The 27,241-nt window shown below is 33.2% G+C and overlaps 1 protein-coding gene across 1 annotated transcript in view; it reads right to left on the minus strand.

The window, feature by feature from the left end:
* Positions 1-356: 356 nt before the first annotated feature.
* The window catches only part of RGS21 (regulator of G protein signaling 21), a 49,717-nt gene continuing 22,832 nt past the window's right edge, over positions 357-27,241 (minus strand). Inside the window, exons 2-5 of the mRNA XM_017891578.1 lie at positions 24,018-24,088; positions 19,731-19,807; positions 15,029-15,195; positions 357-1,719 (exon numbers count right to left, since the gene is read on the minus strand). Coding sequence (XP_017747067.1) covers positions 1,516-1,719; positions 15,029-15,195; positions 19,731-19,807; positions 24,018-24,028 — 459 coding nt within the window. The 5' untranslated portion in view covers positions 24,029-24,088 and the 3' untranslated portion in view covers positions 357-1,515. The remainder of the gene's footprint in view (positions 1,720-15,028; positions 15,196-19,730; positions 19,808-24,017; positions 24,089-27,241) is intronic.

Here is a 27,241-nt window from a genome sequence, read left to right on the forward strand (position 1 = left end):
TCTGTCAGAGCAGGGAGCCCACGTGGGAAAAGCACTGCTCTGACCAGCTTGGTCACTTACCAGCCTTGTGATCTGAGGAAATAACTGAGATTTTTTTCTTTTCACATCTAAAAGTGGGAATGTGCTTTTAATTTCTAAGATTCCTTTTATCCTCAAAAGTCTATTTCTTCTCTGAGAATAATTTTAAAGTTTCCCATTTAAATAGAGAGTAAATTAAGGTTGGAATCTCTAGAATAAATGTTAAAATGTGTAGCTATTTTCCACTAAGTGCACCTTAAGGCACATTGAATGCTTCACAACCAATTTCTATTTATGTCTTCTTTTAAAGAATTTGCAAATGTACAGGGAATATTCCATTTGCATATGTTTAAGTGTTTATTTTTCATGACGAAGGGGAGACAAAATTTTGTGTATCAAATGAGTAGTTTGTGAAAACATAAAATAAGCCATGCTATTTTTCCTCCATTTTTTAATGTTCAAACAATCTAAAAGTAGAAATACCAATACAGATAAATAAATCTGTGCAAAGAAAATGGAAACATGGGAGATCTGTTGAATCCTTACAGCTTCTCGTATTGAAATGAAATTATTCATATTTATCACACGATATTGACATATAGAATTAAACAATTTTAGGAACATCTCAAAATAAACGCATTTAAAAAATTGTTTGGGTTTTATAAACAAGTATTAGTGCTGAAGGAGTGAATAGGTACTTCCCCACAATAGAGTAGATAATGTTGCAATTTTTTAAATTTTATGACTTGCTATATATTTCATCTTATAAGGATTTATCCATGCTCCTTAGTCTTCCACTTTCTTTTACATTTCTGTTAATATAAGAAAATCAGTATTCCCCACCCTTGAGGCCTTTTTCATACATAACTCATCACATTTCATATGTGATGCCATTGAATTGAGCCAAGTGATGTATTTTGAAAAACTGTGGTCCATGGTGCATTCAAGACATACATATAAATGTGTATACATTCCTGTGATTTAAAAAAAAATAATTTGAGAGGCATAGCAGTTTCCATAACCACCACACTATTAGAAATAATTGGAAAGAAATTGTAGGAAAAAAGTTAAATATGTTAAATGAAGGCTTGTATTTTGGTTCAAAAATTCTCTTTTTACAAAAGTGAGTTTTTTTGAATAAAGCAATGGTATTTAAAATTGTGTATATGATGCTCAAAAGTCTTTCCTGCCATGTGAAGATATGTACAATTTCTTACATTATAATGTAATAAGAGTAATCAGTTTTAAGACTATATTGTATCTCCATAAACTTTCTTTGTACTCCCCCTGTAGGAGATTAAGTAGCTGGTAAAGCAAATACGTTCTAAACAAATGAGTTAGAAATTCAGGCTTGATGTATAAAACGTTATTCGTCTGTTTGGGTAAAAAATGTTTTCTAAATCCTAAAAACAAAACAAAGGACAATGCATTGTGGTTGTATATTTAAAATATTGTGGCCCTGAAGTACAGTGACTAATTAGTTAACTTTTACCTTCCTCACAAAAAAGGGAGCCATTTTTTATGATTTGGAACCTGTTGGCTATTTACCAGTTTTTTATAAACCTCTGACTTTAGAAATCGAGGGAAAGAATCCTTGGCCATGAGGGAATAGATTAATTTCTGAGCCTCATCAAAGCATTTGAGTGTTGGTTCAGCAATATTCTTTGAGATGAGGTCTCTGGTGCTGAAGTCAATGTTAATCTGTGGAAAATAAGGTTGCATATCATTGGATTAGTTTAATCAAAGAATGTATAGTTTATACATACATATTATTTGATTCTTTCTAAACACAAAGCTAATTCGATGCAAAACAGCAGAAAGGTCATGTATTCATTTTCTAGAATGCAGAATACATGCTTAGTTTCATTATTTTTCCTTGCTTGAGAAGGGTAGCATTGACAGGAAACAGTGGTAAAACCTTATTTTGAGATTTATTTTTTAAAAAGGCAAAGTTTAAAAAAGCAAGTAAGACATTTGACAACTTTACATTTTTTCACCTACCTTTTGTTTTCTAATACTTTGACCTGAATACATAAAATGTCATTTTCATAGACAGAACTATTACTAGAATTTATTAGGTTTGATTACACCAACTCATTTCCATTCTCCATATTTTCCTTTGTTCCTTACAACACTGCATTTCTCTCTAATTTGTGTTTCTTTTTGTTTGATAAATGGATCAAATAACATCCCCTCTTCACTGATTCCCATCTCTCCCAAGGAACATATATCTACATATAATCTACCTATTTATTTACCATTACCACACATAGGCATTTCCAGCGAGGTCTAATGAACATCTATTATATTCTATTATATTGAAACACACCATTCACCTGAAAATATGTAAAATGCTCCAAACCTTCTTGTGGAGATACTAAGATCCTCACATATTCCAGGATCTATTCTGAGAAGCAGAAAAGTTTATATCCAGATTTTCTAACTTAAACTGAAAATAGTTATGAAATTCAAGAGTTTTTTTTTTTCTTTCTTTTCTTTTGCTCTTATCACCTGGGCTGGAGTACGATGGCACAATCTCGGCTCACTGCAACCTTTACCTTCTGAATTCATGTGATTCTCCTGCCTCAGCCTCCCTAGTAGCTGAGATTACAGGTGTGCTCCACCAGCCCTGGCTAATTTTTGTATTATTAGTAGAGATGGGGTTTCATCATGTTGGCCAGGTTGGTCTTGAACTCCTGACCTCAGATGACCTGCCTGCCTCGGCCTCCCAAAGTGCTGGGACTATAGGGATGAGCCACCGTACCCAGCCTCAGAAGAGATTCTAATCTTAAAATTAAAAGCTCACCATAGGCGGGTTCTGTATCTGTCTTATTTATCATTCTGTTTTCTAGCACTTAGCAGAATACCTACCCATAATAGTCAATCGATAAATATTTGTTAAATGGAATTTAAATGTCCCTTGGCAAAATTCAGGAGATGGTAAAAATGTTAGAATTTTGGATTCTGGAACTATAAATGACAATTTATGGTGCATTAAATTGAGATTAAACAATAGGCATAGACACCTGCAATCAAATTACTCCTCAGCTACTTACTTGCTGTTTGTATGAGTGAAGTGTTTTCTGTAATTTTCTTTCGTCTTCAATTTCCGTAGTGTAAAAGAGAATACTAATAGCACCTATCTTAAAATGTTTTAAGGGTTAAATGATATAAGAATACCAAAGTATTTTAATATTATTATTCTAGGAAGAAAATAATAAAGAAAATGTAATTTGAAAAGAATCATCAAAAGGCCACTATTTGCTCATAGATCTTTCCTTTCCTTTGGGTCTTCAGCTACTCAGTGATCCCAGAATATACCTCCACTTTTCTTCCTTTGATTACTTTCTTGAGTCCCTCATCAAACAAGTGCCAAAATGATCTTAAAGGCCTGAAAACCTGGAATCAGTTGCCCGTTTATCATACAGGAAGATACTGCAGGGCCGTGAAACACTTGGGGATCCTTTCTAGTCTGTCCTCTAACACTTACGGCTTTGGTGACCTTGGGAGAGTTACCTTAATATTTCTGAGTTTCTGCTTCTTCAGTTTTAAGCTATTGATAGTTTTTGACCCAGTGATATAAGGATTAAAGCGGGACGATCCATATATTTATTATTTCACAAAACAATTACGAGTGTCTGCTATGTACAAGATGCTGCTGTATTTGGGGAAACAAAATCAACAACTAAATAAATGGTGGTGTTTTCGATTTAAAGTTGAAAGATAAGAAGAAGATGGTGCTCTAAGAATCTGGGGAAAAACAGAGTAGAAAAAAATAAACAAATAAACACAGAGTCCATAATGCAAGAAAAAAACTGTTAGGTTCTAAAGAGCCACTACACCTGGATAGCTGGACTGTAGGGTGTAAGCAAGGAATTTTTGTTATAAAGTTGTAAGAGGAGATCCAGGTCAGGTCTTGTAGAGCTTGTGTGCTATGTTCAGGACTTCTTATTTTCCTACTAGAAGCAATAGAAAGATACTGAAAGGTTTTGTGCCGGGAAGTGGAATGATTACTTATATAATGAACGTATATAGTGTCCCATAGTGGGAACCAATAGTGGCTATTATCAAGATCTTGTAGCAGTTTTTAAACATCTACTATAATCTGTTTCATAAACTTACCTGGTGTGGGAAAATATATGTAGCCTGTTTCCTCAATTAACTATATTGTTAAGTCTTTAACAGCATCATCTGTGATTTATTTAACTTTGTATCTCCCCTAGTGGTTAAGTAGGGGAACCTAACCTGTTTAGACACTCATCAAGGGAGTTTTTTACTGACAGCATGGCCAAGGTGTGCCTGCCAAACAGTGCTAACTTATTATTGTTGTTGTTGTTGTTGTTGTAACTGAACACCTATAATAATTCCTCATTTCCTATTTAAAAAGTCCAAAGCCATGACTTTGGCATTCATGGCCTTTACAATGTGATACCTACTTATATATTTCTTCTCTTCTATGTGTGCCCTGTATTCCCATCAAGCTAGACAATTCCACTTACATTTCTTGTATATTCTTACTTTTAAACTTTTCTCATAATATCTCAATCTAACTGAAAGTCATGCCTTTTATCCTAAGTCTTTCACAAGTCTTTTTGTCTTTAAGGCTAAATTTAACACCTAACATTGAAGTTTACGTGTGGATTATTTTTTCTTTCTGATCTGTCAAGGGATTTTGCATTGCTTAGATGATATTTACATTTTGAACATCCTTTCTTATGCCTCGCACACTATAAGGACTCAATAAATACATGTATAAGCAAGTGAAAAAATAGTTCCATATTTGTTCAAAATCATGTTTAAATTTTAGAGAGAACTCTTCAATTTCAACATAGTAATGCCAATTAATATTATTTTTGAAATATATTAACCTTGTACTTCTGACTTATCCTTGTCATTTTTCTGATTTGCCTATTTTCCTACCAAGGAACTGCCAGCATCAGCAATTGGTAGCTAAGTAATGACAGGTATGCTGTTCTCAGGAGATAATCAGTAGTCTTATAAAGCTGTGTCTTGGCAGTTCAGCTTAATGTCAGTGACAAAACATCACACCCACATGTTTGTGTAAATGTAATTATATTTCTTAAAGTTGTTCAAGCTAACGTAGAAATTGTCTCTGACACCTCTCTTTTCTCTGATCACTTATCTTGTGTGTTTGTGTGTGTGTACATGCACATATGCATATAAATTCTTTCTTTTAATTTCTAATTTCGCAATGGTCTTTTTAACCATTTTAGGGAAAATAACCAACATTTTCCCTAAGTTATGGAATTTGTAATTTATCTGATACCTCTTTTTACAGTATCTTTCCTTCCTGAACACAATAAATAATATTACTAAATCAGTTTTACCAGAATATAACTTTCATCATATAAAAATTCAGCTGAAAACCCATTATTTTCTACAACAGAAAGCTTAAACATCTCACTGTGGCATTTGAGGTTCTTCACACCCTGACTTTAATATATTGTTCTGAAATCAACTTCTACTTTTTCCTATTGATATACGTAAATTGGACTACTTTCTGTTCCCAAAGTGAATATTTTACCTAAAACTTTTGTTTACACTGTTTCACCATCTAAAATTGCTTTTGCCCCCATAATTATATCCTGTACAGATTGTCTTCCAGTTTTATCATTTACCTTAAGTTGAATATCCTCTGAGAAGCCTTCCTTGTTCACAGAAAGTCACTATAATTTTCTTTTTATTATATTCAGTTTTGGTTTTAAAATCTCCAGAAAATTGGCCAGGCATGGTGGTTCACACCTGTCATCTCGGCACTTTGGGAGGCTGAGGCAGGCGGATCACCTGAGGCCAGGAGTCAAAGACCAGCCAGGTCCGACATGATGGAACCCTATCTATACTAAAAATACAAAAATTAGCCAGGTGTGGTGGCGGGTGTCTGTAATCCCAGTTACTTGGGAGACTGAGGCAGAAGAATCACATGAACCCAGGAATTGGAGGTTGCAGTCAGCCGAGATCGTGCCACTGCGCTCCAGCCTAGGTGACAGAGCAAGACTCTGTCAAAAAAAAAAAAAAAAAAAAAAAAAAAAATCAGAATTGATTTTTTAAACAGATTTGAATACAAAAGCTTCTGATAATGTTAAGTATTCAATGTGATTATCAGAGAAAGATTTGTCACTACAGATGAATTCAATAGTCCATGACATGGAAATAAGGGGTCTTCTATTTACTATCTTTTCTCTATTTCTTTTACTAATTTTATATTATCCACAGATCTTTTAAAAATATAAGCAGAGCATATACATATTCCCCAAATTTTGCCTCAAGTCTTTTCTTTCTAGACTTTTTCCTTATTTCCTTAGTGACTTTGTCTTTTCCCATGGCAAAGTATTTTGAACAATACCATCAACTCTAAAATAATCATAAGAATACTTCAAGATGATTATTTTAACTGTAAATAATGTTATTTTAATTAAACATTAGTACTGATGTGCTAAGTTTTCATATGGCCACTTCATGCTAAATATCACACACCCATATAAGATGGATAATATTATCCTTTTATGGTGGTGTTGGGGGGAAAGTCGTAACATATTTTGGAAAGCTATCTATTTTATTTTTCGTAATTTTTTCAATTTATTTAATTGGAGTATTTATGGATTAGGTGCTTAGAAACTGTGCTAGGATTTGAAGATAAAAGATGATTAAGGTAAAAAGTCAATCAAGAAGACAGATTTTGAAACAGTAACCCAAATGAAAAAATTGCTTCCCTAAGGAAAAGCTTTCTGAAGGAAATGAAATTTTAAGCTGATTTTTCAAGTAGTATCATGACTGTGAAATATTAAAGAGGAAACTTGCACATGGAATGGTGAACTGGAAGAAGCCCTGTGGGCTTTGAGAAGAAAGGTGAATCACAAAAGGCATAAAGGCGCCAAATCATGTAGGACGTTGTAGGTCTTGTTAAGGACTTCTTTACTTATTCTGAGGCCAATGAGGAAAATTTTATGTAAGGGACTAATGTAACCACATTTTTGAAAGAGCACCGCTGGCTCCCATGTGGTGTAATAGCTGGCTGTGGGTGAAGGAAAGAAAAATTAGGATACCACGCCAGAAGATCAGGTGGACAATTGGTGGTGAATTAGGTTTGGTAATGTCACAGAGAATAAGGGGAAGTGCATAGATTTCAAAGCTATTCAGAAAGTAGAATGAATGGAACTTGTGATTGAATAGCGCAAGGGAGAACATCTTTTTAAGAATAGCTGGATATTAGAAATAATCTAAAGAAAGAGATGATAGGAAATGCTGATGGATTTAATATATGTATATGAGAAAGAAAAGAACCGAGGGATGACTACAAATTATTTAGCCAGAATAGTGGAAGAACAGAGTTATTATTAACAGAGAGAGAGAGAACTTGGGTTGAAGAAAGCTTCGAACATGAAATCAGGACTCAGATTTAAATTTGTTAAGTTTGAGATTCCCTTTTAAAGCCAGAGAACTGGAAGAGATCATCAGGAGACTGAGTATAAGCAGAAAATAGATGAGGAGTGTCTCTTATTATAATACATGTTGGATTATGAGTAGAAACAGGAAAAGAAATGGTGAAAGAGCAGTCAGTAGGGGAGAAAGAAATCCAGTCCTAGAAGCCAATTTAAGATATTTCCTTTAAGAGGGAATCGTATATTTTGTTAAATACCCCTAGAAGTCAATTCTGGTGATGTATGGAACTATGCTATCAAGAGTGCCTTATCTTTTCTTTTCAACTCCCTTGACATTTCAGTAAGATAGATACACATATCTTACTAAATAATATATGTAACTTACTATGTGTATATATATATATATATATAGAGAGAGAGTTATATATATACAGTTATATATAACTGTGTCTCTCTATATAACTCTGAAATATTAAAGAGGAGACTTGCACATGGAATGGTAAACTGAAATATATATATATACACACACGCATATAAATACACACACACACACACACACACACACACGTTTCTTCCTTCTTCCTTTAATAGAGTCACACCTTGGGACATGTCTGTGAATTGCACTCCCAACCCAACTTGGCACTCCTCTGAAATGTGATTTTTGGCTGTATTCTACCAGAAGATACTTGGATACCTTTCTATCTCTAAAAGTAAGATAGAGGAAATATTGAGTTTGAAGTATACTAAAGGTGGGACTCCATCAGGAGGTGACTGTCTAGAAACTCATACTTGGCAGTTGCATGTTGAAGGTACTCCTAAGCCGCTTGGAAGCTCCAGAGAAGCTTAGATTTTGGTAAGCATGTCAAACTAGGAACTGCAGAGCATGGGCTGAACATTTTATCAATTAATGAAATAAACAGTGCCGTATTTATTTTATTTACTGATATAAATAGCTAATTGTATTTTGTTTGTATGGATACCCTTTGGTTTCAGTGACTTTCAATATTATGTTTGTGAAACATAATATTTTATTTGCTTATTTTTCAAAAGGTCATACATTATCTTAGATTTCTGAAACCACTACACTGCCAATCTTAGAAAACAAGACACAGGATTGTGGTTCTTAGAAAATGACAGCTGAGATGTCATCACAACCGTTTAGAGGCTTTTAAATCCTGTCAATTTTGAAAAGGTCTTGACACAGCTGACACTGACAACAATCCACTGCATTAAAATGAATGACTGCTTTATGAATGATGTTTCAGGTAGTTGTGTAAAAACAATTTTATTATGAAGACCCAGGATGTTTTAATACGCATGTGATTTTTGTTAACCGAAAGTGACGCAAACCAAATTTATTTTCTCTACACCAGCAGACTTAAATTCTTTTGGCTTTCAACAAATGACTTTAGCAGAAAGAATACATTTTAAATTGTACCTGTTGGCTCTCTTGTGACCCTAATCTGTGCTTTATGTATTTTTACATAATTTGAATGAAAAGTTTTCAACTGTGCTCTCACATTCAAATTAGATAGCCTTTCCTCATTTAGAATGTATAGTGTAGCAGGAGACTGTCATTATGCAAAGGGTGTGTGCATGCATAAGTAAAACGCCTTACAAAAATGGAGCCGACAGCATCTTAGACCTCATTCACAACAGAGCTTAAAAATTACTATTCAAATTAAGGCCATCTATAATCATGTTTTTGGTTACATAATTCTTTTAATCACCACTAACACCTCAAGTATTACTTCATTTTGGCATCATTAAAAGCAAATGAATATCTAAAATGTATTCTCAAAGGTGGCTATTAAAGTTGAATATAACAAAGTTTGTAACATCTAGAAGGAATTCATCCCTGCACAAGACTGTATCCTTTTGTTGTCATTGGCTTTGGAGGCAGAAATAGATGATACAAGGTGGGAGGTAAGATTAACACCTTAAACTGGGAAAGAGAAATGAGAGAAATATAATTCAAAACCATCTTGATTAATTAGACAAGTAGTCAAAACAAAGATAGAGCTGAATAGAAACCAGATGCTTCTCTGATTTCTGTGGTGATAAAGGAGATGACACATATGAAATCATAACGTGTACAGATGGCTAAAAATAGATACACAAAAGCCGCAGCTATGCTGGAGCAGCTGAAAGGGAATCAGATTGACCTGTTCCCTTCACCAATTCCAACATGCTAAACTAATGTCAATTTAAGTGGCACAGAGACATAAAAGTTTAAAGAACACCTGAGCCTTTTGTTTTTGAATTGAAATGCAGAAATTATTTTTTGAAGCACAGAATGATTCTGCATATTATTAGAAGAAATACTTCGGACACTTTTTTCCTTCTAATGTCATATTTGAATCTAGGCTTCATAATCTAAGAAGTTACACAAATTAGAATATGAGAAGAGAAACAAAACTTTTGATAGGAAGATATATTGTATGTGACTAGATAATTTTATGCTTCTGCCTTTAGCATAAACCTTCAAGTATCCCAGGCTATGCCATAAACACTTAAAATGAGTGGTAGATCTAGGGGAAGAAATTTGAAACTTAAAAGTGTGGGCCGAAGACCTCCCTCTCCATGGATCTTAATGACTGCGGGGCTCATCATTTTATCTCTAAGCCTCAGTTTTTCACCTTAAAATGTGAATGAATGTAATACTCCCCTAAGAAAGTGAACATGATGACCAAATGAGATAATCTATGTAAAATATCTGTACAGATATTATGATTTCTTTAGATCTCATTTTCTCTTTCTCTCTCCCTCCCTCTTTCTGTTTCCCTTCTTTTGAATGAGATCTCTACTAGAAGGAATGAATAGAAATGTGGAAATCATTGGGATCCAGAAGGTGCAGTTGCCTCAATTTATACTTGAACACACACATTACTAGGCTTCTTTCACTGCTGGACCAGTCTTCTAGGCACTGGCTAGTCCTTTGCTTGGCTCCTTTGCTTGGCTCTTCTTCCTTTTCCTCGCCTATCCTTCTCTCTTCCCATCTTGTCTTGTTTCCCTGTACAGTCAAATTTCTGGTCAAATCTTTCCAGTTACTTCTTCGAAATACATTCCCTGATCCTCTAGACTTGGATTTTCCTGTTGCAAACTACCATCTCACCTTATATTTCCTTGTTAGGACACTCATGGAAGTTTATTGTAATTATTATTTTTTATCTGGTGTCTTCCTACCAGAATATGGGGAAGGATCTACTCAGGGACCATGGCTGTCTTTTTCTTAGTAGCACCAGCATAATGCTTAGCAGATACTAGGTATTCAAGTATTGATTAAGGAACAAAAACTTAGAAAATTAACAAATAAGCAAGCACATTATATAGAGAGATGATTCTGTAGTTGGGGGAGCACTGTTGGCTAACAGTCACTACTAAAGCATAAATAAGCTGCTCAAAATAACATCAACATATAGAGGAAGTGGCATTTAAAAATACAAAGAAAAAATACGAATATAAAATGCAGAATACAAATTGGCATCACAGTAATAGGATAAAATGCTTCTAGATGCCTATTTTCCTGGGCTTTTCTCTGCCAACAACTCATATATCTGTTTCTTCCCTTAAGACTCAGTTTAAAACTATCCTTATTTATAATGAAGGCCTTATCTCAATATGCTGCTGTCTCACTGGTATTTAATCATCATATCCTTCCAGGTAGCATAGAAATAATTTCATCTTTGTTTTACAGTTAATCATTTGTTGCTTTGACATTTTCTCTAGTTCTATACACTTTATTTTTTAACCCAACTATATTGAAAGGTTCTTTAGAATCAAGCTAAGGTTTCTACTTATTTTATTTTCTTACATTTCCTTATCAAGAGCTGCCTAGCACAGCAATACATTGTGTCATACTTATGTGTTTGTTATCTGTTTTCCTGCCTAAACTGAGCTTCCCTTCCATGGAGGGATTTTATCTTGTAAAGATGTGACTAGGCACAGAATAAAAAACATTTATTGATGTGAAAGATAATGTGACTCAATAAGCAACATTGTGCTACATCAAAAATAAAAGTAAGAAGCCAAACACAAATATTAAAAAGTGTCTTGCACAGACCCATGAAGATGTGTTCTCCTTTGTGACTAATTTCTTCTTTGTTTTATGAGATACAGTGTCCTCACATTTGGGAGACACATTTAAGAAATAAACATTTTGTCCTGTTTTTTGACTTAAAAGACTACCAATCTGTTTTTTCCTGGATTGTTGAGAGTGTGAAATTGAATTTATATAATTTTTAAACATTATACCATGATATGATTTGATACTATTTTCTAATTTCATAGAATGACAATCAACATTAAAATTTCACTTTAATGACATATTTTCATCCTCTATGACTTTCTTTACAATATAGAGGAATGATGACATAAATATAATATGTATTTAAAATATGTTAATTTCTTAGCTGGATATGAAAATATTAATTTTAAAGATTGTTTTCTCAAAGTTAGTAATATTTTCTTGAAAATTCAATAATAATCTGAAATTAGTGATCCAAGCTGAAGCAAAAATAAGTACAAGTTTAAGAATTTTTTTCTTTGCCACTCACACATTATTAATATGTACAAAGTAGAGATAGTTTAAAAATATATATTGTTTCTCTAATAATTTTCTTATTTTCAAGTCACTTAGTCAAATACTTGGGTCATGATTTTGTTTTTCTGCTGTATTTTCTGTGGAAGCCATCTGGGTTCAGTGTATTCAATGAGCAACTCTTCTTATTTGGACCTGGCAATTTGCAAGCCCATTTTTATAATATGTATTCACATTTACACTTCTCTCAAGTATTAACATTTCTTGTCTACATATGTTCTTAGAAATATGCTAAGGTTTGTTTCAATAGTTAGTTTCAATAGCACTTATCATGACTTGTTTAAGAAAGAAAGGAATTAACATTCCTTAAAAACTGTTCTGCATGATGTAAACCCTAGATACACTATCTTATGTCTTATGTATCAGTCTCATTTTTCGATGTAAATGTATTATTATGCTTTTTCAGATGAGGAAACTGAGCAGAGAGATAAATAGCTTATGACAAAATTATGCAAGTGAGGGATCAGGATTTGAACCCAGGTCTAGATAGCTCCAAACTTTAGTTTTTCTGCTACATCATACTAACACCCTATTAATTTGGGAACGAGAGAGAAGGTAACACTTTAAAGGAGAAGACATAAAATCTCATTCTTGATTTAATTTTCCACTTGTGCAAATCATATTTTCCATCTGTCTCAAATATGTCACTGAGTCTTGTCAAGTCTGCCTACCCAATATATCTAGAATACTTCCCATCATTTCTTTATCTCTACTGCCACCTACCTATCCAACTTCATCCCCAACTCCTCTCCTCACATTAGCAATATCAAAATGCCTGCAATTTCTGGAAAATGCTAGGGAGCTTTATACATTGGTGCTCTCAGTGCTGAAATAGTGTTTCTTCATTCATTCTTTTCATAAAATATAACTCATTTTTCATATGTGAACCAACTGCAAATCTAACTTTAACTCTCCAGGTAGATTAAATTAACTCTTTCCTATCGTGCTAATAATGAACTTTAAATGAAGTTTTATTATTATATCACCTATTGTGTATTTGACTAGTTTTATTACATGTCAGTCTCTCTCTTCTTTTACTCTGTAACTTCACTGTGGGAACAGATACTCAAAAAATCAGTTTAATGAATAAACATACTAATAATATCACTATATTTAACACATAACTGATGAACTAAAGAGAAATACCTTGAAGACTGCAATTGGTATAATATATAACAAGCAAACTCCCTTTAGTAATTTGAATAGGAAACAACTAATAATAACTGATAGGAAACAGAATAAGTATTTTATATATATGTGTGTGTATATATCAACATAGGGTATGTATATTTATACTTGCATATTTTCAATTAATTTGGTAATATAGCATTTTTAGAGATACTTCAAGGAAAGACTATAATTTATTACTTGAAAAGCAGCCATCAATTTAATTATATTTTGTTTTATCAAAATTAATTAGATGGACAATCTATAAAAGCTGTGAAGTTTTATATCCCAAAATAATAGCTATACTATTTAGTTAAATTATTACAATATAAATTAATTTTGGAAGAAAAGGTTAGGAAAATAAATAAAACTATTTTATCAAAATTGATGGTTTATGATATATTATAACCTTAAATTCAGCTATAATTAAAAGATGATGTTTTGTGTTAGAAGATTTTTCACACACAGTGTTTCAAAATATTATTCTAAAGCAACTACTGTTAATTAGATGAATTCATAATGTAGGAAAAAATATGTCTTTCAGACCAATATAACAATAGGATATCTTTAGGGTTAATTTCAAAGCAAAATGACACATCAATCAACCTGAAAAATCTTACATGCAACATTTTCAATTTTCCAGAATTACTTATTGATTCTTAGATGATGACTTGGAAATAAATGTTGAAATAGCTCCACAGGAGTTCAAGTTCTTTTTCCACCCCCATGAATTCCAGGCGATGCTTCAACGGTTCACGTGACTATTAATGTTATACTAGACTAATATATGCTGCAGTAATTAATATCTATCTAAAACTTGAACTACTAGTAATATGGTAACTAACTTTGTCTCATATTTTCTGAAAGTGTTTGCATTTCATCTAGTCTAACTTTTTTTCCTGTGAGTACAACCATCCTCTCTTACCATGAATCCTCATTTTGGATCAGCATATATAGTAACTGTCACTTATACAGATGTCAACATTTCACCTCTGTAGGAAAGATGACTAGTAATAGTAATTTGTTTGGTACTAGTAGTTTAATGGAGCTTCCTGTTTGTAAGTTACTTATACATTAACACTCTTTGTTTATGTAATATATTCAGCAATAAATCCAAAGCAGTTTACAAATGTCAATTGCTTAAATTTTACAGTTAAAATTTTAAAAGGATTCGAACATGATTATGGTTTTGGCTCTGGAAATTAAACTGTAAATGAGATATTCCACACATAAAACTCTTTTGGGGGCTATTATCAGAGTCATTGCAGGATTCTCCCCAAGGCTCTTTCTAGTTTCCTGATCTTTAAGCAGCACAGGTGAGTCCTGATCACTTGATACAGAACCTTACATCTTTGGCTCAATTTTACCATCAAAGAAATAAAGGCAAGCAACATATCAATTTGTTTCAATTAATCCCCACACATGAACTTGTTTTTACATATTCAAGAATGCTATCCATATTGACTTTGTCTAATTCCTAGTTTAGCAAAGGAAAAACAAGAAACTACACTGGAAATTCAACAGCATTTTGAAGTAGGATTTATATTGGGTTGACTTTAGCGCTGTTTGAGATATTAGACATTATTTTTCAAGGGCCTAAGTATTGTTCCAAAGAGACAGAAATATTAGTCATACCTAGCCCATAATAAGTGTTGAAAAATACTTACTGAATCAATGAAAAAAAAGAGAATCATCTTAAGGAACTTCTCTTGGAAGCTACTGACATTTTCTATTTAAACACATAGCGAGAAGTTGGTTATCCTTTAGATGGATTTAAGGTCTTCTAATTGGGAGCAGATCTGTTACTGGACAACTCTTCACTGTTCTGAAGTAGTTCACTCACCTCTTTAGGTGCATCAGCTTCAATGAATTCAGAATAAATCATCCTGGCTTTGGAAGCAATTTTTTCTGCATTTTTCGTTTTCTTAAAGTCTTCACAGGCAAGCCAGAACTCGACATTTTCTTCACTAAACTCTGATTTTAGAAATGTTCGAAAAGCATCTAGACCAGCTATGAAATATATGAGAAAGAGTTTTGTATAATAGCATACAGAGTAGTAATATGACCAAAATGAGTACATTGTATAGTATGAGCATTTGCTGGATATTCAGTGGCAAATATTGATCATTCCACCTAAATGTAATGTATGTTTTAGTTGCTAACTGTAGAAAATTTTATTTTGGATCAGTAATTGTTAACATATATATATATACACATACACACATATATATACACAAAACATATATATATATATGTGTATTTGTTTCTACAATTGGCTTCATTAACAAAGAAAACCTGTACTTTTTTCTTTCTGTATTTGAGAAATCTGGAAGTTATGTTTAGGAGATCTTGATGGTAGTTACTTCACAGGAAGCCCCACGGATTTTGCTTTTAAGATTTATCGCACTAAGCTCAGGTCAAATTAATGATATTATACTAAATTCAGGGTAAGAATACCTTTGTTGCTATGAGTAGGTACAGAAACAAAGTATGATGCTAAAGTGTTAAATTGTATTGGTTTGGGCTTAAAGCAAAGGAGGAAGCGCTAGCTTTTATTAGTTTTGGGTAAATATATAGGCCAACTCAGTCTCAAAACCAAGAAAGTAACTGGCAACGTATTTGATTTGAATGCTTCCCCCTTTATGTGGCAACAAGCAACTTCAATTCCATAAGGTAAATACAAATACGTAGGGTTTTTCTCCAATGTTGCTTTAAGCAAAACATTGATGCTTCCCATTCTCCCTTGTATTACCTGTTTATGGTGTTCCTCCTCCTCCCAGGAATTATCCTTAGCATGTACTTCTCCAGAAACTTTAGATCAGGAACTGCAAATGGACTCACTTATTCACAGGCATGTTTACTTTGGCTTGATTATGATATGCTCTTTTAAATGCAATTAACAATAGGCAGGGCTTTCAGTCTGTGATTTCCATGAGTTTCACCTCTTCCCCTTATCTTACTTTCAGTCAAATTTACCCTTATATCCCTTGCTCCTAAAGATATTTGATATTGTGACCACTTGTTTAGACCCTTCCTTCTCTATTTTCCTCATCAAAATGGGCCAGGAAACATTCTTCTTTGGTATACCTAGAGCTTATGTGAGAAGGTAAGTGCCTCTGGTTAGACAACAGGTCAGAAAGATCATCGTCACATTCCCACTGTGGACAAAATTAAACCAATACATTTAGGTCATGTTATTCAGTGTCACAGTTTGCACCCTTTTGCTGGCTGTCTCTATTTTGAGAATGTATATCTCTCTGAGGAGTAAAACATATCAGCACTTTTGCCACTCAGAGAAATTTGCCTTCCAAAACGTTGGTGGTTTACTCCTCAACCTGCCAGGGAGGCCCCCTTTGCATGTGCTCCAAACAGCTGCTCCTTTCCTGCAGGCGGAGAGAGTTAATCCTTCAAGTTCCAAAGTACAGGAGGAATAAGTTTATGGAAAAGCAGGGGATAGGCCAAATTCGTTGCAGAAATAGAAAACAATGAGAAAAGTGAATGAAAAGAGGCTTAAGTTCGTTGTTCATGGGTTGCTGCCTGCAGAATGTAAAAGTGAAGTTTATAAAGATAGAAAAGGACTTTCTGGAGCAGAATTAAAGTGTCTAAAAACGCTGTATTAAAATAGATTTAACAGATTTTTTAAAAGTTATTTGAAATAAGTTTGAAATAACAAGTCATTGCAAAAGGTTATCAGGTACCAATTAAAATTCTTGGTTGAAATACTGGAGAGTGTGGATGCAGTTAATATATGAGCACTATATAAAAATTCAATTAACGTCACGTTCCTTGCATTTAAAATACATTCAAGAAGTTTCTGTGACACCAATTTAGGTTATAAAATCCTCTTAGTAACACTCAATTAAAATTTTCTTGAATTCAGTTCAAACAATGATGAAATTTCAGAGATCTAAACAGAATTTATGCTAAGATGTATTTTTTTTATAGAGAATAAAGTGTTCTTTAATAATACAGAAAGAAAGAATATTGTCGATTCATGGCTGGCAATATTTTATATGTGCATCATCAAGGCATATGGAGCTTCTCCCTAGGAGGATTTTCTAAATGCATCCCAGAGAGATGGGATGTTAGAGATCAAGATACAATTATTATTTTCCCCTGCTCTCCACTTTTAATGACGGGCTACTCTCAACTAAAAATTAATATCTTTCCTCTTCCCATAGCTTGATTCAGGACCCAATGGAACAAAAGAAACAACTTAAACAACTAAATCTGGGGCTAGTTATCTCTGTCTTGAACATGATATTTTGTTGATTTACTCTCCTATACATACAGTTTGAATGTTCAAAAGATGCCAAATGATTTTAAAGTAATATGCTACATAAAATTAAACTTACTATCTGAGGGCACTCTCCACAGAATGGAATGCTTACTGGCTAGTATCAACAAAGGGCATTAAATGGAATATGTCAGCATTGTGGGGTGAAAACTAGGCTAATGCCTATGCTTAGTACATGCAAAGTATGTCCGCAAATCAACAAAAACAACTAGGTAATTTGGTGAGTCCTTTAGCTGTTTAAAGCATTAAAAAGCATTCATACTTTGCCATTTCTCTGGTATTATAAAAAGCAAAAGCGAAACAACTGTTCAGATGTATATATGACTTTTCCATTTCATGTGGGAATGAAATATAAAATTGCAGAAGGTATGCAGAAGAACGAGTTTGCCTTCATCTCACACTTCCTGCCTCTCCTCTATAGTACTGTTGTATGGACTTCCACTGCTCTGGAGCCTTCTGGGTCACAACACACAGAGATGATTCAGTAAGCCCTTTAGCAAACTTTATCTATCCCATTGGTTATACACTTAAGGAGAAAGAAAATACACCATTTAACACTTAATAAACTGCAGTTCCATAATCTCATCTCTTCAATATATGCTCTTAGGTGGATTCTGGAAGTTCTGTGGATTCTTTTATGTTTATACTTTAAAAATTAGTCACTTAGAAATAATATGTTTATAGTATCTAAATTCATCTAAGTCAATCTAACTTTATACATAAATAAGCAGCTGTGAAGAATTTATTCAGGTTTATTGTGTTTTATGTTTTTCTAATATTCTAATTTTATTCTTTATGAATTTAAAATAAAATGCCGTTTGATTAATACAAATAATACTATATTATAAACATTTTCTCTTTATGTTTCACAGTGCCATTTTTCCCGTTTCAGATGAGATAGAACTGCAGATTATTTGTAACACAAACAGAAGTTATACCTTTGTAAATGATTATTTTGTATATAAGTTGTGTTGACTAAGATATTTTATTAAAGACTAGGATATTTTATTTATAATCGGCCAAAATTACCTTACTGAACCATTCTATCCATTATAAATATATATTCACACATATACATATTAATACAAACATATATATTTAAATATGTTTTCATATTCACTGAACATGAGAATAACACAGTTGATATAAAGTACTTTAAAATACCTTTAGTTTTGGCCAACAGTACATATGAAGCAAGTGATTTATTTAAATTTTCAACTTTTTCAACAGTTTGTATGTTTCTTTCAACTTATACCAAAGGCAGTCATGATGTACATCAAATTATAGTGAGCCAACTGGGCGCAGTGGCTCATGCCTGTAATCCTAGCACTTTGGGAGGTCAAGGCAGGCAGATCATCTGAGGTCAGAAGTTCGAGACCAGCCTAGCCAACATGGCGAACTCCCATCTCTATTAAAAATACAAATATTAGCTGGGTGTTATGGCATGCTTCCGTAGTCCCAGCTACTTGGGAGACTGAGGCAGGAGAATCCCTTGAACCCGGGAGGCAGAGATTGCAGTGAGCAGAGATCACAGCACTATACTCTACACTCTAGTCTGGGTGTTAAAGCAAGACTCTGTCTCAAAAAAAAAAAAAAAAAAAAGTGTGGTGTGTGTGTGTCTATATATGAGTAATAATATCTACGTTATATATATATATTATATATATAGCAAGTCTAGGTCTGGCACTGTGACTCACACCTGAATTGAATCCCAGCACTTTGGGATGGCGAGGTGGGTGGATCACCTGCGGCCAGGAGTTTGATACCAGCCTGGCCAATGTGGTGAAACCCTGTCTCTACTAAAAATACAAAAATTAACCGAGTATGATGGTGCATATCTGTAATCTTAGCTACTCAAGAGGCTGAGACAGGAGAATCGCTTGAACCCGGAAGGTGGAGTTTGCAGTGAACCGAGATTATGCCACTGCACTCCAGCCTGATTGACAGAGTCAGACTCTATATTAAAATAAAATGTAAAAAAAGAAAAGTTAAAGTGAGTCTAAGGAAATGGAAAACTTCACTTGCTAGTTTGAATTTTCCTTTTGTTTTAATGTACAGAGTTTCTATAAACTTATTTTAGGCCCAACTTGATTCCATTTAGATTTTGGATTTTTATGAATTTATGATCACTAAGAATTTTATACTTCATTGATTAAACTCATACTTTATGATATGTTACCAACTTTCAGAATTTAATTATTTATATTTAATGATTGTATTTTTAAGCCTATTATTAGTTAGATCTTACCTTGGTTGGCTAAAAGTGTGTCCATATTTTCAGACCATGTCATTGCTTCCGTAGTTTGTGACCTGTAGAAACAGCATCTACCCTTGACAATAGCATTGTGATCTTTCTCTTCTCTAACCAATAGTAATATTTGAGTTATGTGTATTTTGAATTACATCATTCAAATGAACTCATGCTGCTAATCAAATAGTCAAACGTCAAAAAGTTATATAGTGCTATTTACAGTAGATAGCTATAGTGACATAAATTGGGATGTAATTGGACATCAGCAAATTATTAATCTAGCTGACAGTGTTAATAATATTTGAAAATTCTTAAATTCTAATAAAGGCATAAGAGATATTGGTTCTGTGGATCAATGGTGAGTTTCTTTTCAACTATATTATTTGTTAATTTATGTGACATTACTCTAGTCAAAATTTATATTAGCAAAGGTGATGAATCAACTACTTTCTAAGTTTTATAGTGTAAAGATTATCTGTTTCATAATTATGCATCTCAAAAAAGTTCAAAAAAGTTTTAAGAATTTCTAGTATGTGATGAACTTGAAAACATTTTGTTCATAATATTTCAAAAAGTCTTTACCTACTCTGAGGCAGCCTTTATTTCTCTTTAGACTGGTATACTTCTAGTTCTGAGCTGATTTATTTAAATCTAGGAATCTGTCAAGATAGAGTCATATTTTTTCCAAAGCAGTCAAAAAATTTATAGAATCAAGTTTTCTGAAGAAGGTTACTTTTGGGGATATGATGTAGAAATAATAAATCAGATTTAAGATGTAAATTTTCTGAGATGCAAATATACATTATTCCTCTTAATAAACAAAGATCCTGATGAAATAAGCCCCTATTGATAGAAAGTATCTGCTGCCCAGAAATAAAATCACATTGGATTACATAGCTGCGATGTGCAAATGACTTAGTTATGGAAAGAGAGGGTCCAATTTAAAGTCTGTATTGAAATTATCAATAATAAAATAGAGAAAAATTCATATATCGCAATTCTTATAAAACTTTTGTATTTGCATGGCAAGATGACTAATCTTAAATATACTAGTGTGAAATGATTCCTTTGCTTTTGTATTACTTCTTGTAATTTGCTGCAGTTTTTATAGTTTTTCCTCTACTGATGCAGTTGTAGTTGCATTCAGTTAATAATGGTCATCCTCATTGAGGATACATAGAGAGGGCAATATAGCTAAGAATTCATTTTACTATTTTTCATTACTCACATTTCCAATCTCAAATTTCCTTCTCCTGTTGTAAGCAGCTGACTTTCCTTTCTTCCTTGACTTTCTAAATCTTGGGGACACAGATTACCTGTGAAACCATTTGGAAATAGTGTTTTTGTTTTTTCATTCAAATGGACACAAAAGTTGGATTGTTCAGTTTCTGTCTTTCATAAATGGAGGATGAGACAGAATCCTAGATTTAATTTTACATTGAAGACATTTTGTGTACTCTATAAGCTGTTACTCAAATAAGCTTATGTTATATTTCATGTAACTCAAATATTAGATCTTGTAGGAATTCTAAAGTTATATGGTCACTTAAAATACATATGCTTAAAAATATTCCTGTTTGTATACTAAAATTTGGTTGTAAGCAGGGTATTCAAATTAAAGATACTTAGACCTGTGGAACATATGCTAATGAATAGGATAGAGAGGAGCCTGGCCATGCAGAATGCCCATTTTGAATGAGGAACAGGCATCCAGGAAATAAAAAAAACAGTGAAAAATAAAATCTAGACAAATTCATTCAAAGATGAACATTTATATTCCCATTAGTATGTAAGTTATATGATGACAGGACTAAATGTTGTTTTCTAGCACCAAGAACAGTGTGCCTGGTCTATGAAATATTAAACATATTAACAAACAATGGATGACCAAACCCCATATATTGACACATATTAAAGCCTTCAATAGAAGATGGTAAATGTCCTCCTAGATGCTGATAAATTACAATGATAAAAAGTATTGAAAGGTATAGCTAAATTGTATTAGCTTTAAAGACATAGGGTGTTCTGGGCAAGAGAAGACAAAAAATAATGTGAAAACATCACTGGATCATCATGGATCTCACTCTCAACTCTGAGGTATGTGAGGTTGGAGAGAATGACCGACATACATTCTAGAAGGCAGTGTCTTTTAAGGACAGACAGGTTTTACTTAAGCCAAAAGCAAAAAGGCATATTCTATGAAGATCTTTTTGGATATAAAGGAGTATTTATAGAATGAAGATGTTTACATAAATCATAGCTATTTGTATTGTCTTCATTAATGTAGAGAAACAGTAAAAGAAAGCAAAGTGTGGGAGATGGTGTAGAACCAAGGATAAAAGAAAAATTCCTAATGTTTTGAATTACAGAGAGATGCTAAAATATTACAGATATTTGATAGATATAGACATGGAATACTATAGATAATAGAACTAGGGATATGGGCATATCCTAATATTAATTAAGGTTCACAAAATGCTGACATTGTCTTAAAGAGAAGAAATTGCCCATCAGCTCTGAAGGAGTACCTCTGGTGGTATGTAACAATGCCTGGAATGCCCTCGGTTCATTCCTTATAGCCTATTTCTTATCCAGAAGGTTACATTTTGACTATCTGAGATGTTGAAAGAGTTGGAGGTAACACAGCATTTACTTTTCAGAAATTAGGTGAAATGTAACTATTTTAAGGAGTAATGCTTGTTTGTTGCCAGTTAAATTAGTAAAATTTGGGGTCTCTTGTAATTCTATGGAAGAGCAAATAGGTGGTATCTATGAATAAACTGAAATGCAATATTTATAATAACACTAAAATGCACAACTATGTATTGGATGTTTACAATGTATACCACATTGTGGTAAGCATATCATATACCTTACTTCATTTAATCTTGAAAATAATAGTCTGTTTTATTCCAATATTACCAATGAGTAAAGAGGCTCAGAGATGCAAATAAGTAGTGCAATATTCCACAGACAATAATGGCCAGAGTTAGAATTGAAACACAAGTGTGTCTGCTTTAACCCAGATTATTTCATACTTCTTAAATGGATGAGTTAATACATGTATGTTTGTACTTAATTCACGTTTTATAACATTTATAATAACTATCTGAAAAGTGATTTTTTCTGCAATAGAGATTTATCATACTTCATAGAAATATATTTCCTCTAAATAATAAATTGTGGTAACTGGCTGCTCAATTGAAAGTTTACATGAAACAGAGATTCTTAAAGCTTGTACACTATCAAATAAAAATAGGGCATTTCTTATGGTAGATGGGAGTAAGAAATATCATTTTCTGTCTTTTAAAAATGTAACTATATAAATGTTAAGAAAGAAATCTATTGAATAAAAGTTGGAGGAAAAAGAGGGTGGTTGATTTTAAACTCTACTGACTTGGTTGACTTTTACTTGATATGTGCTATCTGAAAAAATGGACAATGGCCACCCCCTCATTTCTTTATTTCTTCCTTTTATTAAATTTTAACAGAAGTTTTGTCTGGCTCTTTTCATTTCTGTGTATATTTCCTGTAAAATTTTGATGCATAATCAGAGTAAGGTTTTGTTTGTGTATGATTTGCCATGAAAAGTCACTGTGTATCTGAAGCCAAAATTACACTTAGTATTTCATGGGGTTTTGGCTGATTTCCTTTCTATTTTCTTCATTAAGCAAGTGCCATCAAGGCCAGCAGTACCCATATTATATGTCCAGAGAAGAGCCAGGCCAGATGGGAACTGCGTGAAAGCTACCAGTTATCTTGCTAATTGTGCCAGCTAGAACCAGTTGTATTGCATTAAAAAATGTGGAATCCAACAACTTAGCTGTTCACACTCAATTAGCAGTGTGCTGGAGAATGGAAAATTCAAGCAAGGAGTCCATGTGCTCCAGGAAGTGACAGCTGCTTCCTTACCCAGCCCTTAATATCCATGTAAAATTTTCAATAAACGTTGTGATAATAATTTTTGCAAGGATCATGTATATGTTATGTTTCTAATTCATCTCATAATTTTTTTAAAAATTACATAAAGAAAGCTCAATGGTCTATCTCCACTTTGTAACCTTCCTTTAGCCCACATAAAGAATAAATTGCAAAAGTAAACCATAAATTCTTGACGTTTTCGAAAAGAAGAAGTCAATAGAGAAAGGAGAAAAAATCAGGAAGAAAGACGACAATTGGTGTATATATCATAAATGAAGGAAATAAAACATCGAGACTAAAGAAGACTCAAGTGTTTCATTTGTACATCTTCGGAGATAAAAATAGCTGGAAACGGCAACTCACTTCACTGGCATTTTTCGTTCCACTGTCTGTCACAGATGATGCCGAGTTTCTCTTTCTGACTGATCTTCAAGCTGAAGGTAATGTGACAGCAGGAACATTACAATTAGTATGCAAATACCTATCCCCTGGGTTACAAATTGGCATTCTTTAAATCCTGCTATTCTCAGCTTTTTTCTTTTTGTTATTAACTTTTCATTGGTCAAAGCACTTAAACTTCTAAGTAATAAGTAACTCTGAATAAATGTGACATTTCTCTGAGTCTGTGGCATAATTGAAATAAATTCCATCTGAAAGTTTGTTTTCTGAAGTTCATATTCATCTGCTTATAAGACAACTATTGTTCACAGGAGGTTAAATCAATATATATTAAGATATACATATTTGAAATATATATATAATTAATATTCACCTTTGAGTCTTTAATCTACCTAAAAGATCATTTTGTTTTCCTTTGTTCTTTGATTTTCAGAAAATCTGAGGAAGACTCTACATTTAATATACTTATCATAAACAACTATATATGTTTAAGCAATTTTATTCATGAACTAAAATGTTCTAATATAAGACATTGCAGTTTTCTTTGAAATTTATGCAGGTTTTATGGCTTAATAACATGTATTTCTCTCTTTTAACCATGGATGTCATGTCATTTTATGCCAATATTTATGCAATGCAATGTTTAATGTAATAAGGCTGATATATTTATCAAAACAAAGACCATATATTGGCAATTTTAATTATAGTCAGAGTTTTATAACTTCATGCTTTGTCAAGCTTTTGTCTCAATGTAATACAGTTCTTTGGTAGTAAAATTCAACTGGTATGTGTTTATGACCCTCAATGTCAATTAAAGACTATTGAAAGATTGACAGTTTTTCAAGTGGGAGAAAGGAGTCAGAAGAAGGTAGAAAATGTTCTTCTCTTTGACTTAGCATGGAAGTACCCTAGTTGGTCTGTAGAAATGGTTAGTATGAGTGGCTCTAGACTAATGAAACTGAGAGAAGTAGAAGAAATGACCTAAAAAGTCAGTGTATCATTAAGAAGGGAAATCATCAATTAGCTCAATCCCTTTTGTTAATTCAAGCTCCATTAAGTAATGTTCTTATGATAAGCAAAAACTGAATCATTAAACATATTTTGACTTTTTGTTTTGCTCAGGGGGGATAATGAAGTATTAATTTTATAATATATGCTTGAAAATAGTACAGTTTGGAAAATACACTGTCTAAATATAAAGACCCTCTTGGTAAAACAAAAACATGCACAGTCTTTAAGAACTAGGAGCCAGGGATAGGCTTACTTTACATTAAAATGTTAAAACAAAAATTTAAATTTCTATTTTGAGTTTAGTGCAATTGCAAGCATACTTTTTCTCATAAATCCTTCCACAAATCACAATTATTACTTGTTTAATGTGCACTTTCCATTCCTTTCAATCTTCTTTTCATAGTTTAAAAAAAAAACTAAGAATTGGATTTTATGTATCAAAATGAAGCCTCATAATACAATGAGCAGGTGAGGAAATAAGCTTTCTTATTAGGTGGAATGATGCTTTATAGCATTCAATGTATCTTGACAAAAGATTGCCATATAGATACTGTTGGGACATCTAAATACCATCAGCTTTTAGTCCAACGGGTTTAGGCTCCATTCTCAGAACTTATGCCCAGTGTGATAAGCTAAGTATACAACCCTCCCTGAAAAGATGTCTGTGTCCTAATGCCTGGAACACGTGAATTTAGTGCCTTATGTGACAAAAGAGAAGTTGATTATCTTAGATTATCCTGGTGCACTGGGTGTAATTATAAGGGACCTTTTTAGAGGGGAGAAAGGAGGGTTAATGTCTAGTAGTAGGATATTTCAGGATGAAAACAAGATGTTGGAGTGATGTGAGAAAGGGTTAAGAGCCAAGGAACGTAGGTGGCCTCTAGAAGCTGAAAAAGGCAGGGAAGGAGATAGTCTCCTTAAAGCCTCCAGAAGCAGCCAGCCATGCCAATACCTTGATTTTAACTCAGTGAGACTGATTTTGGACTTCTGGTCCTGATATGGGTTGGCTGTGTCCCCACCCAAATCTCATCTTGAATTGTAGCTCCCATAATTCTCAGGTATTGTGGGAGGTACCTGGTGGGACATAACTGAATCATGGGGGCGGTTTCCCCTACACTGTTCTTGTGGTAGTGAATAAGTCTCATGAGATCTAATAATTTCATATGGGGTTTACCCTTTTAGTTGGCTCTTTCTCCCTTGTCTGCCACCATGTAAGATGTGCCTTTCAGCAGCTGTGATTGTGAGGCCTCCCCAGCCAGGTGGAACTGTGAGTCCATGAAACCTCTTTTTCTTTATAAATTACCCAGTCTCAGGTATGTCTTTATCAGCAGCATGAGAACAGACTCATACAGGTCCCCTGAACTCTGAGATAATAAATGTAAATTGTTTAAGCAACTAAGTTGGTGGCAGTTTTTTACAACAGCAATAGAAAATGAATACATCTAGGGAACTCCCCTCTTCAAAACCCTCCTTAAAAGAAAGGAGGTCAATAATAAAATAGGTATAAATTTTGAGTCAAGAGTAACAAGTTCATATGCAAATGTGGATTCTTCATCCTGGACAATAACCTTGAACTTTCTGAATCTCTTTGCTACTGATAGTATTGATAATACCTATCTCACAAAGTTATTGTGTGAAACTGAAAGAAAATATAGCAAGCCAACACATCTTACATAGGATTATTTATATATGCTTATTTATTTTGTTTCTTTTCTCCTCACTTGACATTCACAGAACCGTGGTTAAGATAATAATATGGGAGATCTTATGGACAATACTGTCATGCAATCAATGGGAATTTCTGTGGAAAGATATGAGATTTATTCTGCAATATTTTAAAATACTTGTACAAGAAATCATAGGTGCTGTAAGAATTCAAAACTTTAATCAGACAGTATAAAATTGATCATTCTGGATAATTAACATGATGAGAGTATGTGTGGAATAATTGGAAGACTGAGAGGCAGATAGGAAAGTTAAAGATCATGTTTAACTCCATAATATATATGATATATATATAAACATATATATCATATAAAGATATAAATTTTATTTGTCAATTACAAAATTAATTAACTAGTTTAAAAAGTAAAGGGGAATTAGTAGAATCATGGAAGGTATTTCTTTTTATTTTCAGTTTATGGGTTAAGTTCATGACACAAATTATACCCATAAAC

This window comes from Rhinopithecus bieti, unplaced genomic scaffold (assembly GCF_001698545.2).
Source record: "Rhinopithecus bieti isolate Rb0 unplaced genomic scaffold, ASM169854v2 scaffold_20206, whole genome shotgun sequence".
NCBI classification, from domain to species: Eukaryota; Metazoa; Chordata; class Mammalia; order Primates; family Cercopithecidae; genus Rhinopithecus; species Rhinopithecus bieti.